Source organism: Podarcis pityusensis (assembly GCF_964106645.2).
Source record: "Podarcis pityusensis genome assembly, chromosome: 12".
In the NCBI taxonomy this organism is placed as follows: domain Eukaryota; kingdom Metazoa; phylum Chordata; class Lepidosauria; order Squamata; family Lacertidae; genus Podarcis; species Podarcis pityusensis.
Window position 1 is genome coordinate 41,943,520 of NC_138037.1, and position 19,245 is coordinate 41,962,764.

The following is a 19,245-nucleotide window of genomic DNA, read 5'->3' on the forward strand; positions in this document are numbered from 1 at the left end:
TAAGCTTACCAGGTGCAATAAGCAGGAGTCCTTTCTTTTATATTTTTACTTGGGTGGTAGCTGATTGCCACCTTCTTTTCCCCAGAATGAATCTGGGTTCTGACGTAGCAGAATCCAGAGGCATTCTGGGGTGATGAAAAGGGTGGGTAGCTGCAGCCACTGCCCTAGTAAAAAGTTAAAAAGAAAGAAAAGGGAATGTTGGTGTCTGATGTCATTCTCATTGGCCTTCCTGGGACCTGGCACCTGCTTATCCATGCTAGATCCTGAATCTAAGCCTTCTTGCACTTTCCATTTTCAAGACTGTAAGGGGAGGGGGTCCGGAAACATTCTCCTTAATGTGGTTTTCTTCCACTTTGAGACTTGATTGTGTATCCAATACTGACAAAGGGTAAGTACAAAAGTCTACTCATAGTCTGATTTCCATTTCCCTCATTCCACATAGCGCAGAAGTTGGAAGCATTCACATGCTGACTGCTGAACATAAGCAACTGCTGTGGCAGACTGCTGTTAATCATGCCGTGTTAGCGCTTGCTTTCAAGAGGGGTCCTCCAATTATTTGTAAATGGGGTTGAGAAGCCTTTTTTGAATTATATCTTAACACAGGTAAGAATTTGAGATCATCTCTTTTGATCTCTTATTTGTGCTTTGACAGCACAAGTTTAAAACATGCTACCTTGGTGCTTTGTACTGAATGTGGAGAAAAGGAAAAAGAGACAATATTTTTAAAATTCAGATGTGCAGGAGGTGCTGCCTGCATAGATCATAACCCAGGAACATTTCTCCTCCCTCTGAAGTAGCTGAAAAAGCCACTGGCTATGCACATTTTGATAATTTGTGCTTAGCTCTGCATGTTTGTGGCTAACAGAAATGCAGTTGGAAATATGATTGTTTCACAAGCAGCATTTTTTATTTATTTCAGGACTTCTTGATCATTCAGAATAGGTGACCTTGATGTAAATTTCATTGATTAAATGCCACAAGCCACATTTCTTACTCGGGCAACTGCACTGAATGTAGAGATGACTTTGTTTGGTATTCTATCTTTCCACCGCATACCTGCTTCGCTTTTTTGGTACCAAGGTGTGGTGAAATTATGGTTAGAGCATGGCCTTCTCCTATGCCAAGTTAGCAAGGATCATTTCATTTCTATTATCAAGTGAAATTGCTTTATATGTAGATTTCCCCCACTCTCTTCATTTGTTTTGAATGTCTGTAGGTTGTCATCTCAGTCTCATTGATTTAATGAGGCTACCAATCAACATTTTAAAATGTTAAGTCTCCTACTACTCTAGTTGCCAGGAAGATCCATCAATAGTTTTCCCATCTGCTCCTCAAAGGTAGACAACAAGCATCTTTTTAGAATTCTGTTGTTTAGCTGGACCTCTCCAGCCTTGTTTTAGTGAACAGGCCTAATTCCACGTGTTTTCACTGACCAGCTGCTAGGACTGCAGACCCTCCAATTGTCCCTATTTTCCAGGGACAATCCTGGATTTACAGAAGCTGTCCTGGTTTCTGATTTGATCCCAGAATGTCCTGCTTTTCCTTGTTGTTGTTTAGTTGTTTATACGTGTCCGACTCTTCATGGCCCCGTGGACCAGACCATGCCCGGCACTCCTGTCTTCCACTGGCTCCCGCAGTTTGGTCAAACTCGTGTTAGCAGCTTTGAGAACACTGTCCAACCATCTCGTCCTCTGTCATCCCCTTCTCCTTGTGCCCTCAATCTTTCCCAGCATCAGGGTCTTTTCCAGGGAGTCTTCTCTTCTCATGAGGTGGCCAAAGTATTGGAGCCTCAGCTTCAGGATCTGTCCTTCCTGTGAGCACTCAGGGCTGATTTCCTTCAGAATGGAGAGGTTTGATCTTGCAGTCCACGGGACTCTCAAGAGTCTCCTCCAGCACCATAATTCAAAAGCTTTTCCTTAGGACGTCTCTATTTTCATCAGAGAAATGTTGGAGGGTATTGTTATGTGACACCACCCCCACCGAGCAAAGGAGATAAGTAACTATGCAACCTTTAGTAGACATCTGAAGGCAGTCCTATGTGGGGAAGTTTAAATTTTTTTTTTTAATGTTTTCATATATGTTGGAATCTGCCCAGAGTGGCTGGGGCAACCCAGTCAAATAGGCAAGGTATAAAAAATAAATTTATCCTTATTCTTGTGGAATAGGGCATCCCTATTTTCATTGGAGAAATTCTGGTGGGTATGGAACTGTTTAATATACATCCTAGGTAATCCAAGCATGCACCTGAAGTTCAAGTTCTTCAGGTAGCGGGTGCTGCTGGTTTAATCCTCCAGCTAATCTTTGGTTTGCGTTTCCTTCCGATTCCTCTTGGCACCTGGCCTGCTTGTCTTCCTAGAATCATGCCTGCTTACCTGGCTGATCGACCTGGTTAACCTGCCTATCTTTGCTCTCACATTGCTTGCTGTTTGGAAGTCTGGCTTGGAAGTCTGCTGGAGTCCCTGGGATCTCACCTCACATTCTGCCCCAGAGTGTGGACAATGGGGAGGCAAGGCTAGTGAAGACCCAACAGTGAGGCGAGGCCTCTCGCTCTCTCTTCCCCTCATATTAGCATTAATTGTATGAGCAAGTAACAACTGAATAGGGCTAGTGAGTTTCCTTGAGCATCTGTTGTGCCCCCATTAATCCTAAAGATACGCCTGCATCATTACATGATTACTGGGCTCTAGAATCTGTAGAAAATAATTGTATACTTCAGCTGTATCTATAAATGTGAAGAGCTCCACAGACAGCATTACTGGACTTAATGCAGCTAATAACCTTTGGTACTTTTCCCCACTGAGGAACACTCTGCATCTATGTAACTTGGCAGGCAGGGAGGCAGATTCACATTAATTTGTTATTACTGCTCATTTGAGTTCCTGTTGCTATCTAATCTATTTCTCATTTCCAGGGTGGTCCTTGCTGATGCTTGCTGACAATCTTAGGAGAAAAAATTAGGTTTCGATCCTAACAGGCCCCTCTTTTTAAGCACCATAGATTAAAAACACACACAGTACATTCATCGCACTTCAGTTTGATGAAAAGGAAAAGTGAAACAAAATACAGAATTTTTATATTTGGATGTTTGGCCATCATCACCTAATTTCTCATTTGGTTTTATTGTTGCAGAGCTGATTTGCTGCTGTTTTTGTTTCACTGAAACTTCTATCCCTGTGAATATTTCAGATAGAACTCATCTGCACCATACATTTAAAGTGATATCATAACTCTTTTAACCATCATGGCTTCCCCTAATATTGGGAGTTATAGTTCCTTAAAGGTGCTGAGAGTTGTTAGGAGACCCCTGCTCCCCTCATAAAGCTACAATTATCAGAGATCCCTGGGAAAAGGGATTGGCTGTCAAATGACTCTGAGAATTGGTTCACAGCTTTCATGTTTGAAATAATATCCCAAGTGGGGTGTGATCAGTGCCTTATGTTATCATATGCTCTTTTTGCTGATATTCAGAGATGAGTGTCATTGCTTATGTAGTCAAAATGGCACCAATGGGGAGGCATCAGCAGACTCAGGGGAACCCCAAGATTTGCAAGATAGTTTTGGTTTATCATTAGTCCAGCAAACCCTACAGGGTTTGTATAATTTATTTATTGACTCAGAAGCAGACCAAGGAGGAATAACCATGCTTAGAGGCCATGGAATTCTACCTGACTGTTGTGGGGACAAGAACAAAAAAAACAGGGAGGGGAAACAGAATGAAGTATCATCGGTAATAGTGGTTGTTGATGATACAACTAACAATAACAACAACAACAATTATTATTATTATTTATACCCCACCCATCTGGCTGGGTTTCCCCAGTGACTCTGGTTGGATCCCAACAGAATATCAAAAATACAATAAAACATCAGACATTAAAAGCTTCCCTAAACAGGGCTGCCTTCAGATGTCCTCTAAAAGTCAAGAAGTTGTTTATTTTCTTGACATCTGAGGGGAGGGCGTTCCACAGGGAGGGCGCCACTGCTGAGAAGGCCCTCTGCGTGGTTCCCGGTAACCTCATTTCTCTCAGTGAGGGAACCACCAGATGGCCCTCGGAGCTGGACCTCAGTGTCCGGGCAGAACAATAGGGGTGGAGACCCTCCTTCAGGTGTACTGGGCTGAGGCCAGTATATGCGTGACCTCTTTGTGGGGTAGGATCTGTCTTTTATTTGTGCAGATTTTTTCTTTTATGTTTACATTGGTTCCACCATGCCAAGAGGAAAATATTACATAGTGGTGTCTTTTTGGTAGAAATAGCAATACTTTTGAGGGTAGAATTCTAGAGGGGACTCCAACAGCTTAAGGAGAACTAGATATGCTCAGTGGTGATGAAACGCTTAGTGACTTGAGTAACATTTTACACATCTCAGTTCATAGAATCATGGAATCACCTGTGTGGAGATTCCCCCCCCCCCTTCCCTTTCACTCAAGGGTCTGCTGGATCCTGGCCTAATTCAGCAGCTCATGGAAACGGATTAATCAAGGGATTAATTTGCAAAGTTGCTAGGCTTCCTTATTTATTTCTGGTTGTTTCCTCCTTCCTCCTGCTGCAGGATACTTCAACAACCACCTGTAGAGTGAAACTTCCACTCCAGGAAGAAGAAAAAGGGTGTGATACAGGAACTGAACAGTCTCCTATATGTGATCACTTTTTTTCCCCCAAAAAAAGAAGCAGCTCGAGAGAGATTTGCCATCACAGCAGGAATGTACCAGGAAGATGACTGGAAGAATTCAGCAGTGAGGAAAAAAAGAGAATCATCTGATGAGTTACTTTCTCATGCTGCATCGCCGGACTTGATACCCTCCTTCCTTTCTTCTGCGGAGTAATGGTCCTGAGCATTCCGCTGTTTTGAGGCATTACCATGTCTACCAGCAGCCGTACGTGTCCTGTACCAACAGTCAATGGACATATGACTCATTACCCAGCTCCGCCGTACCCATTACTTTTCCCTCCTGTCATTGGTGGACTCTCCCTTTCGACTCTGCATGGCATTCAAGGCAACCCACCAACCAGCGGCTGCAGCACCCCATCACCAGCAAGTAAGTTCTGATTCTTCTTTCATGCTTTCTGCATTGAAGGTCATGCAAGTTGGCTTGTTGTTAATGTTATTTTTTTAAAAAAAAACAATTTACAGAAAGCAGCCATGTGTATCTATTTGAAATTTTATGTTTCATTTCTCAAAACTCGTGCAATAGATGCTTTGGCCTAGGAATCCATCAAAAAGCGAAACAATAGGGTATGTTGCTCTGTAGGTGTGATGATGTCTGCTTATTCAGATAACCCTTGGCTTAGCCTGCAGATTTATTCTGATATATTTATTACTTTTCTGCTTGTTGGCCTTCCATGATAGCATGAAGTCCTTCTTATTTCCAAAACCACTTTGAAGCTGTTTTTTAAAAAAAATTCTTGCCAGTCATAATCATGTGGCGCCCTTCTGAATTTTTTACGTTGCATTTTTATGATGTTCGGTGCCTCCGCAGCAGCTTTGAAATTGTTATTGCCAGCTTTAGTTGTTGTTTTTCTTGTTCCTTTAATATATTGCTGTTTTTATTTGTGCTGTTTTTTTGTTTTTGTTTTTACTATTTCTGTAAGCCACCTGGAAACCATGAGGAAAGACGGGCTACAACTATTTAAAAATAAATAAATAATATGAACCTCACAACAAACCTGTGAGGCAAAGTAAACTGAAGGATACTGACTGGTCTTAAAGACACTGAATGAAGTTCATGGATGAATGGAGATTCGAACTGGGATCTCCTGGTCCTAGTCTAACATTCCCAACCACATTGGGCACAAAGCATCAAGTCCAGTAGTCCTAGTAGCATTAATTCTGTAAAAGTTAATTAATGCTACTTTTCAAAAGAACGGTCCCCCGTTTCCAGTAAATATATATAATCCAGTAGACCGAGACAGCACAGTATCATGACATTTTATATTGCTTGAAAGGAGGCTCCCTCCTAGCTAGTTTTGGAGGGGATGGGCTTATAGAAGAAGCTCCTACAAGGGCACCAGTGTTGTGCCCTACAAAAGTTGCTGAACTGTTAACTCCCACCATTCCTGAACATCAGCCATGCTGGCTGGGCCTAATGTGAGGTGCAGTTCAACAACAGTGGGATGGCGCCAAATTACCTACCGCATAACGATATGCAGCAGTCCTTTGCTTAGGCTTTGAGCAGCTCTGCCTAAAAAGCCACATCTTTGTTTATTAGTAAAAGTGACTCCAAGGCACTAGAATCTGAGCCTGTAATATATCCTTTTGTTAATCCTGAAGCAATTTTGCTGGTAGAAATGATTTAGGGGAACAGGTTCTCCCCTTCCCCTCCTTCATTGCCTTGGCAAGTGCCAGGAAGAAAAAGAAAGGCAGTGTGGCTCTGTCAGAGAGCACCTGCTTTGCATTCAGAAGGTCCCGGGTTCCCTGGCATCTTCAGGTAGGGCTGAGTCTGAAATCCTGGAAAGCTACTGCCAGTTGGTGTTTACAATACTGAGCGGGCTGATAAGGCAGCCTGCTATGTTCCTAAATAACCAGATCAGAGGATTAGCATCAGTAATTTTGAATGGGTTGTATGGTTGTCTGCATTACTTGTGACCTTGTTATTCCTTGCCCCATGATGTATTGTCTTTAGGGAAAGGTTATCAGTGGGCTTTGGTCTTAAGAAGGCTGACATGGTCCCACCATGATTTCTCCATGGTTATCTTAGACCATGATTTCTACACAAGCAGATACACCAGGCATAGGCAAACTCGGCCCTCCAGATATTGGGACTACAACTCCCACCATCCCTGACCACTGGTCTTGTTAGCTAGGGATGATGGGAGTTGTAGTCCCAAAACATCTGGAGGGCCGAGTTTGCCTGTGCCTGAGATATACAGTCGATTGTGGGAGTACATTCATGTTACTAGTTTGTTCTCTTAATTAATTTCTATAAATTTATATGCCTGCTGTATAAGATCAGAGTGAAGCTTCCTCTTTTTCTGATGCAATGTCTGGCTATAGAAAGGGCAGCCTGCTGATATCTCAGCCCATTGATCATTCAGACAAATAATAGAAGCCTTATCACAAGTCACCTCCAAGCACTTTTGAGTAGATTAATTTTAGAAGCATAAGTGGCCTAAAGAAACAGATCTGTGGTGGAGATTTAGTTCCACCGATTATACTAATGGGTTTGACTTCTTAACCTCAACCTTTATGACTTAACTTCTGTTTTTATCTCATGTTAACATTAGAAAAATACTTAATAATTATGAGGTTGGTCAAAATGTTATAAAGGTCGATAGGAGGAAAAATATTACCTTTTCATAAAGGTGAGCTATCAATTAATGTTAAAGTAATAAAAGAAACACTGTGGTCAGATTGAACATTAGTATTCCAGAATGATTAGTTGGCCAAGAAGAGCACTAACAAAGCAAAGGCTGGTATCTATCAACCTCCTGGTTTATTCAATAGTATGCATGATGGGTCACCGTACTTCTTTTGGAATAAAACTCTTTCTAACCAAAGCAGGTTTGAATATAAGTACTCAGGGGGCCTGGTTGCCCTCATCCTACCCGTCACATTTTTAGAATCATTTAAATCCATGTTTTGTTTAAAAAAATGAAATGGTAGTTTTCTGAGTAAGATTCAAGCAAAGGGGAAGATAATGTAGGAGAGGACTTGAAAAATCAGGCCTCTTGTGATCAGAAGGAAATGGGTCATATTGGGAAAGTCAGAAGTCTATTGGCTCATGTGATGGGATGATGAGCTGCTTGTGCGTAAAATCGTATCCCCTCAGAGTTTGTTCAAGTCCACAAACCTCTGTCTGTGACGGAGCCCCTCAGACATGGCTCCTCTAGTCACTAGCAGATTCCGACAGTGGTTGCTTTCGGAATCGCTTCCAACATAAAAGCTCCTTAACGGAAACACGTCTTCTGGACTCTCTGCGTGACAGTTTCCGGCGAGGAGTGGGTGTCCCTACAGGAGGTCCTGAAACCTCCCCACTGTTTTCGCTGGAAGTGTCTCTGAGCCATCCCTCCAGCTCCCTTTCCCTCAGCTCACCTCCTCTCCCCCTACTGGTTCCCTCTTCAGCTGCTGAGTCTCTCCCAACCTGTGTGGGCCCCTTCACCTCCCTTCCTTCCGATGGCAGTTCCCTGACATCCACCTCCCCTCCAGGGCCCCCTTCACCTCCTCTCGCCCCCTCCTCTACGGGCGGTGAGGAGGCAAAACCCTGGAATGAACTTCCTTCATCTTCCGATGTCTCGAACACTTCTCTCCACCTGTTGCGGTTCCTGGTCTCGAAGTACTCCTCCTCCTCAGAGTCCATCTCCCCTTCCCCTTCCGAGTCCGGGAATCCTTCCAACTCCTCCTCCTCATCGGTGGTCCCAAAGTATTCCCTCCGGAACCTCTCCACAGGCTGAGGTTTCCTTGGGAACCTTTGATGGAACGTTTCTATCAATACCTCGTCATTGATATCTTCTGCCATTACCCAAGTGTTTTCTGACTCCGGTTCTCCTTCCCACGCTACCAAATACTCCACCTGATCCCCCTTCCACCTGGCGTCGAGGATTTCTGCCACGTGGCTGCTGCATTCTCTTTCTTCTATGACCGGTCCCCGAGTGGCCATCCCTTCTCGTCGCCCCTCATACGGTGACAGTAACGACCTGTGAAATACTGGGTGCAGTTTCATGTGGTTGGGTAACCGGAGCCTGAAAGCCACTGGGTTGACCTGTTGAATGACCTCAAAGGGACCCAATCTCCTGGGTCTTAATTTCTTACAACCTCCTTTGAACGGCAACCCTTGGGTTGACAGCCACACCCTATCTCCCACCCTTATGGTTTCACCTTCCCTTCGGTTCTTGTCTGCCTGCCTCTTGTATTCTTCCTTCGCCCTTTCTAAGTTGAGTTGGAGCTGACGATGGATTGCTTCCATTTCTTCTACAAAATGCTCGGCTGCCGGGACGCTCCATCTCTCCCCTTCTCCCCCTGGGAAAGCCCTGGGATGACACCCATAATTAGCCAAGAAGGGGCTCATCCCTGTGGACACATTCTCGGCATTGTTGTAGGCAAATTCCGCCAGCGCCAACTTTTCTACCCAGTCATTCTCTCTGTCATTGACATAACACCTCAGGTATTGCTGGAGGACCCCGTTTGCTCTTTCCGCCTGCCCGTTGGTTTCAGGGTGCCGGGCAGTCGAAAAGTTGACCTCCACCTGCAGTAAGCTCATGAGCTTCCTCCAGAACCTGGAAGTAAATTGTTTTCCTCGGTCTGAGACCACCCTCAATGGCACCCCGTGCAACCTAAAAATGTGTTCTACAAATAACTTTGCTGTCTCTTCCGCCGTGACTGCATGCGAGCAGGCTACAAAGTGGCACATCTTTGTTAGTAGGTCTACCACCACCATGATGGCTGTTTTCCCCTTGGACTTTGGCAGATCAGTCATAAAATCTATCGACACTGCCTCCCAAGGTCGTTCTGGGGTTGGTAAGGGTTCTAATAGCCCCGCCGGCGCCCGCCTCTCCCCTTTGGCTCGCTGGCATTGCTCGCACCCTCTTACATACTCCCGTACATCTTCCCTCACCTTAGGCCACCAAAATTCCCTGGTGACCAACCACATGGTTTTGTGTTGTCCAAAATGCCCCGCCGTGGGGCTGTCGTGCAACTGCTTGAGTACCCTCCCCCTTAAGTCTCCTTCAGGGATATACAGTGCCCCTTTGTAATACAAAGCTCCATTTCTTTCCTCGAAACCCCCTGGTTCCTCTCCCTCACCCCTAAGACCTCTGAGCTTATTCTGGGCGTATTCATCATTCTCTGTTTCCTCTACCAGTTCTCTTTGTCCCACCAATGCCGCCCCACACACCCAGCGGTCCTCTGGAATGACATGTCTCTCTTCGGGTGCTCCCTCCCCCTCCAAATATTCAGGTTTGCGTGAGAGAGCGTCCGCCCTAATGTTCTCTGAGCCTGGCACGTAACAAATCTCAAAGTTAAATTTGGAGAACTCCTGGGCCCATCTCACTTGCCGTTGGTTGAGCACTCGTGCCGTCCTCCAATACTCTAGGTTCTTGTGGTCAGTGCACACTTGCACCTTATGTTGTGCGCCAATTAGCAGGTGCCTCCATCTCCGGAACGCCTCATGAATGGCTAGTAGTTCTCGGTCATACACCGTGTAGTTCCTCTCGGATTTGTTCAGCTTTCGCGAAAAAAAGGCACACGGTCTCCACTCTGACTCCTCCTTCCCTGGCTGCAGAAGCACCGCCCCAATAGCTCTGTCTGATGCGTCAGTTTCCACTCTCATCGGTTTTTGTAAATCCACATGCAGGAGTTGTTGTTCCGAGGCGAAGGCCCTTTTTAGTTCCTCAAATGCTCGCTCCGCCTCCTCAGTCCAAACGAACTTCTTCTTACTGCTGAGACAGTCCGTAATGGGCGCCGTCAGGTGGGCAAAGTTTCGGATGAACTTACGATAGAAGTTCCCAAATCCTAGGAACCTCTGCACATCCTTCCTTGTTTTGGGTGTTTTCCATTCCAGCACCGCCTGGACCTTGCCAGGATCCATGGCCAATCCCTTGTCTGACAGGCGATACCCCAGGAATTCCACCTCCTTGGTATGAAACTGACACTTCTCCAGTTTCACCCACAGCTGGTTGGCTTGCAGCCTGCTCAACACTTCTCTGACGTCTCTCACATGCTGCTCCTCATTCTCAGAATACACCAACACGTCGTCTAAGAAGGCCACACAATTCTTGTAAAGCAAAGGCCCCAGGACGTGGTTCATAAACGATTGAAAGCATGCGGAGCCTGCTTGTAGGCCGAAGGGCATAACTAAATATTCAAATGCCCCTAAAGGGGTGAACATGGTGGTTTTCCATTCATCCCCCTTCCTTATTCGTATCAGGTTGTACGCCCCCCTTAGGTCCAGCTTTGTGAAAATCTTTCCCTTCCGCACCCTTGTCAAAATGTCGTCAATCCTGGGCATAGGGAAGGCCACTGGTTCTGACACTGCATTTAAGGCCCTGAAGTCACACACCAGCCTCGGCTTGTTCGTGTTTTTTTTATCCACAAAAAACACTGGGCTGCCCCCCACCGCCCTGGACTCTCTGATGAACCCTCTCTTCAGGTTCTTGTCAATGAACTCTCTTAGCTCCTGCATCTCTCTGTCTGACATGGCGTACAGCTTGCCTACAGGGAGCTGTGCCCCAGGGAGTAAAATTGATTTGACAGTCAAAGGGTCTATGCGGGGGTAGTTGGTCAGCTTCCCTTTCGCTGAAGACGTCGCGGAGATCTGCGTATTGTCGTGGTACCTTCACGTTCTCCGTTACTTCAGTCCCTGCTAGGGTGGCTTGGGCCCCTGCCAAACCCTTTCCCTCTTTGCAGTGTTCTAAGCAATGTGCTGAACCAAAAGAAACCACTCTCTGATGCCAGCCCACCAGCGGATCATGTAACGCTAGCCAGCTCATCCCCAATATAATGGGAGCTCCTCCCAAGGTGGCCACATTAAACGCTATCAGTTCGGTGTGCCTTGCCACCTTCATTATCATTGGGACGGTCTGCAAGCTGACTTCTCCTCCCAACAGCTCCCTGCCATCGATCGTGGTCACCTGCAGGGGGTTGCTTAAAGGGATCGTCTGTATCTGGTGTTCAGCTGCAAACTCTTTGCTCATGAAATTGCAGGAGCTGCCTGAGTCCAACAGCGCCTTTATCTTTAGAGGGTGTCCGTTTGGCAGCTCTAGCGCCACTTCTATCACTAGGGCGGGTTTAGGAGGTTCTGGCGTGGGCACTTTCACTGCTCTTTGGCCTGGCTGCTGTGCCCCGACGGTGGCAGCCAGGCGTTGGCTTTTACTTGCTCCGGTATTTCTTCCTCCCTTCCCTCCACAGCTCCCACCATCCCTTGCCATTCCTTCCTCTGGGGGCAGACTCTGGCAAAGTGACCTGGCTGTTGGCAGAGATAGCATTTCCGGGCGCCTTTTCCCTCCTTCTTTCCCCTCTCACTGGGCTTTGAAACTGCGCGCGCGCGCGCGCTGTTCCGATTTCCATCGGCTCTGCCGGCGGGAAAGTTGGCTCTGGAATGTCTGGAATGTGGAACTCCTTCCAACGTTCCCCCTTCCCTTCCCGCCTCTCCAATGCTCTCGCCTCCTGGCGCGCTCCTATGGTCAGCGCAGATTTGGTCAGCTGGTCCATAGAATCCGCCCTGGGGCCCCGGGAAAGTTCGTCTTTCACAGCCGAAGAAAGCCCTTCTTCAAATAGCATTTGAATGGGTTCCGCCGATAAGTCCCACCCCAATCTGTGAACCAGCATGGTGAACTCAGTCCAGTACTCACGGACAGATCGGCTCCCCTGTTTGCAAGCCATTAACTGTCTGCGCACCACTCCCTGTTCAATATCGCTGGAAAACATCAGATCCATGGCGCGAAAGAACTTCATCGTGTCCTTTAGGACGTCACTATTCTCTGCCATCAGGGGTCTAACCCAGTCTCTCGCCCCCTTTTCAAGATGCCCAATCACGAAAGCCACTCGTGATTCCTCGTCAGGGAATTCATCAAACTGCAGATTGAGGGCATATTGCATCTCTGTCCGAAAGCCATGATAGTCTTTGGGCTCCCCCCCAAACTTCTGCACCAATCCTGGTACCTTTCTGGCGAGCTGGGTGGCTTTCCCCTTTTTGTCTGCATCCTGAGCCCTCCTCTCCTCAAGCCTCGCCGTCTGCAGCGCTAGCTGGACCTCCAACACCCGGTACCTTTCTTCTAGGCTTGGACCCGCTCCAGCTCCTGCTTCTCCGGTTCCGGCTGGGTTGCTCATGATGCCTTCTCCTGCACAAGCTGCTTTCAAAGACTGTCGGAATGCTGTGATGGGATGATGAGCTGCTTGTGCGTAAAATCGTATCCCCTCAGAGTTTGTTCAAGTCCACAAACCTCTGTCTGTGACGGAGCCCCTCAGACATGGCTCCTCTAGTCACTAGCAGATTCCGACAGTGGTTGCTTTCGGAATCGCTTCCAACATAAAAGCTCCTTAACGGAAACACGTCTTCTGGACTCTCTGCGTGACAGTTTCCGGCGAGGAGTGGGTGTCCCTACAAGAGGTCCTGAAACCTCCCCACTGTTTTCGCTGGAAGTGTCTCTGAGCCATCCCTCCAGCTCCCTTTCCCTCAGCTCACCTCCTCTCCCCCTACTGGTTCCCTCTTCAGCTGCTGAGTCTCTCCCAACCTGTGTGAGCCCCTTCACCTCCCTTCCTTCCGATGGCAGTTCCCTGACAGCTCAATCTATGAAAATGGTGCTGCTCCTTAAAAAAAAAAACATACTCTATAGTCATATCTTATATCTGGGTCTGTTAGAATGGATATGGAAAATTGAGAAACAGGCAGAGTTTATGCAAACACAGCATTTAGAAAATAAAAATAAGCCTGCATATGATACCCAGTGATTTTGGAGGAGGTATTTGTTTGAATATGGCACCTAAAATTTTCACCTTGCCCACCATCATTGAACTAATGTTGACTTCCTCTCCTTATCAACTGAACATCCTTTGAACTGAGTTTCAGGTAGGTTCAATATATACATCTGAGGAAGGGTATACAACTGGGTCCTGGGTCCATCCCACTCGTTCTTCACTCACCTTGTCTGGTCCACTGACTCTCTAGGGATGCCACATTTCTGTTCCCAATGGGAGCTTCCTTTTAGATTGGTTATTATTAAGACTGTTGAGGAAGGTCAGAGATTGTTGGATTGGTACTGTCTGTTGAGTGCTAATTTTTGTTTAAATGGTGATTTATGATGTGATTTGCAGTTATTAATGCTTTCCTCATCATATCTGGATTTGGTGATGTTTATTTCATGTAAGATATTAAAATTTTACCTTCTGTTTTAAAATTCTATATTCAAAAAAACATATCCTTGCAATGATGGATACTTGCCCATCACTGCACCTCAGTTTTCATCTTGTAGGTATGAATGAAACCACCCATAGTCAGCAGACCATTAATGAACCCACCAATAGGCAGCTGTCTGTTGTAGCTAAAAAATAGTCTCGGTACCTTTCCACCCTTCAAATCCCCAGTCCAGTGATCTGTTTTGAGTCAGACTTTCATGGATGCTTGGTGGCCCTCATTTTAGAATGACTTTCTCATTCATTTTAATAGAAAGAGATGATTCACACACACTTTGTAGTACATTCATTAGCTCCTGTGTGTGTGACAGACCCATGCAAACATCTGAGCAATTACAAATCTCTCCACTGAAGTGTAGGCAATATTTCTTAATAGTTTGAACACAAAGCTCCCTTTTTGGGAGTGAAAGTGAATATTATAGATTACACAGATCCCTTTGGGTAAAGGCTTTCGGTCATAATTAATTTTAATGATATGTTTTCCTGTTGTATGTTCAGGTGTGCTTTACAGTGAGAATTCAATGCGGCACTTTAAAGCGAAGTTTTACTTAAGATATGCCACGGGGAAAGGGGATGCCTGCCACCCGCGTTGTCTATCAATTATGTGTCCTTGTTGCATATTTTAGGGCATAACGAAAACTAGTCTTGAGTTGCATCCACTTATTTTCAACTGCTTATTTAGCACCTCAGACTTTAAAGGATGAGCCAGTTACACAGTCAGTTGAGCCCCAAAGACAAAGGGAAATCATTGTCATCCTCTTTGTCCTTGAGTCACTGTTTCTACACGCAGAATAGGCTTACATCGGTAATATTCATAAATGATTTACAAAAGTAATTCCTGTGTAATAGCTTAGGATTTCAAGTTTTTATGATGCTGCCAGATGTGCTATCAAACATAATTATCTGGTTCAAAAAACTTGTGATAAATCCTGTCACTGTAAACTCCCTGAAGCAAACACATGCTTCATTCCTCCCTATAGGAAAGTTGTATTATTACTCTGTGTGTTTGTGTGTGTGTAATTTTCTACCATTTACTTAAAATTAAATAACATTAGACCTTTAGGATTATGCAAGCAAGGCAGGCAAAAACAGCCAAAAGCTAGACCTTAGTCTAACATTAAAAAAAACCCCACCACCTATTCCTACATGTACTGCTTGTCAACAAAATTAACATCACTGGGATTTGAAAGTGAATATAATGCAAATGGTTTGATAAGTGTTATGAATCCTATGGCTTCTTGTACTGAAGTCTAATGCCAGCAACTGAGTGCCAAAAACTAATGGAAAAAGAAAACACACACTACTTTTGATGTCAGAGTTAATAAGACCATTATTTTCTCCTATTATATGAATGGACGTTGTGGGAATTCCATAAATATCTCCCTGATTTCCATCCTACTATTGGGATGGATATATTGTGTAAGTGATTGTCACTGGGTGTTTCAGTGACTATGGTGCCTACAGACACAAATGAAAGCTGATTTTGCCCTTAAGGGGGCTCCTTTCAAATATTTTTTTAGCACGTGCAACTGATATAAATAAGAGTTGTGTGTACTTTGTAGTTCAGATCAGTCTAGTAAAGGACAAATGATTTATTCAGGGTCACTTACCACGTTGTGATTTTTAGCCATGAGAGTGTTTCTGCAAATCACTCCTGTGAGGAAAATGGTTTGGCAAACGCTGCATGCTTACTTCCACCACCAGCAGCACTCTTTAGCCCAGGCATAGGCAAACTCAGCCCTCCAGATGTTTTGGGACTACAACTCCCATCATCCCTAGCTAACAGGACCAGTGGTCAGGGATATGGGAGTTGTAGTCCCAAAAACCTCTGGAGGGCCAAGTTTGCCTATGCCTGCTTTAGCCAGTCAAAGACTGCAACTCTATTGCAGCCCAACTGGGCATAGTGGCGTGCTGGATGAGGGCCAATAAGCTGAGGCTGAATTCTGCTAAGGCAGTATAAATTGCAGGAGAGTAAGGTGAGCTGCTCGTGAGTCACAGTGGCCAAGCTTTTGTTGTCTAGGAAAGGGCACAGTGGACTTACCTGCTGAGGTTGGTTGTAGGTACCCTTTGCCATGGAGACCACCTGGGACTCCACAAACAATGACAGTTCCAGGAGTGCTCCTAAGCTCTTGGGAGGGGGGAGTGCCACCTAATACAGAACAGAAAAAGTTTCTCAATTGTTAGCCTGCTCTGAATCAGGCTGTGTGGGTGCAGAGGGCAGCCCCTGCTGCTTCCTCCTTATGGGTGGGAGGAGATGAGCAGTGCCTTCTATTTGTTGAGAGCCCACTGTGGAGGCGGCACTGGGGAGTGACTGTCGAAGAGGCAGCGCATCCGGCCTCCAAGGAGTGCGCCGCGCTGCCGATGCATTTCTTGGAGGCCAGATCTGCTGCCCCTGTGGATTCTGCCGCCCGAGGCGGTTACCTCACCTTGTCTCATGGGTGGGCCGGCCCTTGGGGGATTATAACTGTTAATATAACTGTGTGTGAAATCTGTACAATTTGTGTGTGTGTGTATCTTCATGTGTTTTCTGATGATGAAGTGCTTCCCATGTAGAAAGCACTTGTGTGAGGCCACTCCAGCAAAGATTGTGACTTCTTACAAGCTAGGCTCACACTACACATCGTGTTACATACATCATGTGTGCACCTCTCTATAGTTTTGTTTTTAACTCAGAACTAAGTACTGGGTAATCTGAATCAGGACCATAGTACACGGGGAGGGAAGTTTAATTCTTCCTTTCCAAGAGCTGCAACTCCTCGAAAACTTGGCCCTCCATGTGTGCTTTGGTCGTGATCTGGATCTGCTCTCCTGCATTTAATTTTGAGTTGCACACACACACACAGCTGCACACGGCATATTAAGTACACACAGACAGATGTATCAAAATTCAAGGAATGTGTTTGAATCCAGAAACCTCGGGGTCAGGATTTGTTGCATGTAAAATTAAAGCATTTTGCTTGAATAGTCACTTATGTGGCATGAGTGATATAATTGCCCAGTAAGCTATGCAAAAATATCAGTTCATCAAGGAAATATAAACGGTAATGCATTGTACATCTGTTACTCTATTCAAGACCATAAGCACGTGTGGTATCTGCAGACCAATTGACACAAACATCTGTTACAAGTACTTGAAAAGGCAACATGAGAGAGCTATATGCCTGTGCTAAACAGATTTTGTTGTGGTAGCATCATTGATTAAATTGTATATACTTACAAAATTTAATATGAATTCCCTTTCAAGGCACGGATGATTGTGTTGTTATTGGCTAAGTAGCCACAGTGCAAGAAACTGTGGAAAGAAAACATGAGGATTTCACATCCTTTGAGCCTTCATCTGTCTCTGTTGATCAAGTTCCATCTGTTCACTTCCACTAACACAGGAGCAAAGGAAGCCTTATGCAAACTCAGACCAGCGGTCCATCTAGCCAGAGCTTTTTTTCTGGTGGTACGCAACGGTATGCAGTGCTGCCACCTTTTTCGGTGGGAGGTGGAAGAGCTCTTGGACCACGTCAGAACATCACGCCTCCTTCTCTAAGCTGAGCAAAGGCTTTCTGGGCTTGGGGAAGGAGGTGTGAGCCCGCGTCCTGGCAGAACATTGGATGGTATGACCCTGTGGTGAAAACAGGCGTGCACTGTCAGGTACTGAGAGTACAGAAAAAATGTACGGTGTTGCAAGCATGGTGTTATTATCATGCATCATGGAATAACTATATACCAAGATTTTAATGAAGTTCCATGTAATTGTTCTTCCTGGCCCCAATGAAATTTTGCGCCCAGAGTACTGGCACCTTCTTTATTATCAACCAGCTCATTATTATCAACCAGCAATTGCTTCAAATGTCTTGTAAATACTTACCCTTTTGCCTAGGCTTTCACCGACCCATAGCATCGAACCCTGATTTATGTGTATGAATATCCAGAATCTTTTTTAAATTATTTTTATAGGTTTTTATGCTGTTTTATTGGTTTAAGGTTAGAATCATAGAATCTTAGAGTTGGAAGGGACCCAAGGGTCATCTAGTCCAACCGCCTGCAATGCAGGAATCTCAGCTAAATCTCAGATTCTCAGGAATCTCAGTTGTATTTTTGTTTTAATGACTATCTACTGTGCATAGACATATTGTACAACACTTTTAGAACATTGAGTATTAAATACATTTTAAAAATAGAAAAAATATACAGTGATACCTCGGGTTGAGTACTTAATTCGTTCCGGAGGTCCGTTTTTAACCTGAAACTGTTCTAAACCTGAGGTACCACTTTAGCTAATGGGGCCTCCTGGTGCCGCCGTGCCGCTGGAGCATGATTTCTGTTCTCATCCTGAAGCAAAGTTCTTAACCTGAGGTACTATTTCTGGGTTAGCGGAGTCTGTAACCGGAAGCATCTGTAACCTGAAGGGTCTGTAACCCAAGGTACCACTGTACCATTTCTCTCTCTCTCTCTCTCTCTCTCTCTCTCTCTCACACACACACACACACACACTACAAAACAGTGCAGTTCTTGCTCTTGTCTTTTATATCTAGAAATAGATATCCAAAGATATCCATATCTAAGTGTGTTTGCACCATAGAGTTCTTTACTGGGAGGTACCGGAGGAGAAAAATAACCCATACCCTTTTATTTCTCCTTCTTCGGTAAAGTTCTACCATGTTTTGCAGGTCTGACTTACACTGGAGAAAGTTAAGGAGATGTATTATTATTTGGATGCGAAGTTCAGGTTTTGTTTCTTCCAACAGTCTTGTCCATTAACTGTCTTATCGTAGAAAAACAGTAACTATGAAAATTTGGCTTGCTATATTTGTATTGCCTTGGGTCTCTGTCTGAAAAAGGAAGTCGGTCACTTAGTCACACCAGACCACGGCTGGGTGACCTGTGGTTGTCTAGGTGTTTACATCCATCAGCTCCAGTCTGAATGGCCAAGGGTCACCAATGACGTAGTCCTGCGTCTTCAGGGTCACAGGTTCCCACTTCTGCCCATGACGATCGGATGCTAGACTGTGACGATGACATGAAATCTTAACTTCTACGTTGACTTTTCCCGGACTTGACTGCCCTTCAACAGCACTGAATCCACTAATAAATTCCTATGAGAGTATGGGCACCTTAAATTAGTCAAATGCACTTCTCCTCGAAAGAACTTGGCATCGTGTAGGATTTGGCATCGCATGAGCTATTGCTCTAATAATGTTTCACAATAGTGCACCGCTGATGTGACATGCCATTCTAATGATACATTAGAGTAATGTATCATCCAGAAGCCAAACTAGTAATGCATTTCTCCATCTAATGAAGAAAGCTTCTAGCAATTGATGTGCTACACTTGAAGGATAACATCAGGCAGAGTACAAGATAATAGAAAAGATGGATACAGTTTGTCAGTTCCTTAAATGCACCCCT

At 45.1% G+C, this 19,245-nt stretch overlaps 1 protein-coding gene across 10 annotated transcripts in view; it reads left to right on the forward strand.

Annotated features, from left to right (window-relative positions):
• RARB (retinoic acid receptor beta) overlaps positions 1 to 19,245 on the forward strand; it is a 352,738-nt gene that overhangs the window by 133,465 nt on the left and 200,028 nt on the right. For all 10 annotated transcript variants that reach the window (XM_080974915.1, XM_080974916.1, XM_080974924.1 and 7 more), the window contains one exon: positions 4,552 to 5,038. In XM_080974915.1, the coding sequence (XP_080831041.1) occupies positions 4,861 to 5,038 (178 nt within the window). In that variant the 5' untranslated portion in view covers positions 4,552 to 4,860. The remainder of the gene's footprint in view (positions 1 to 4,551; positions 5,039 to 19,245) is intronic.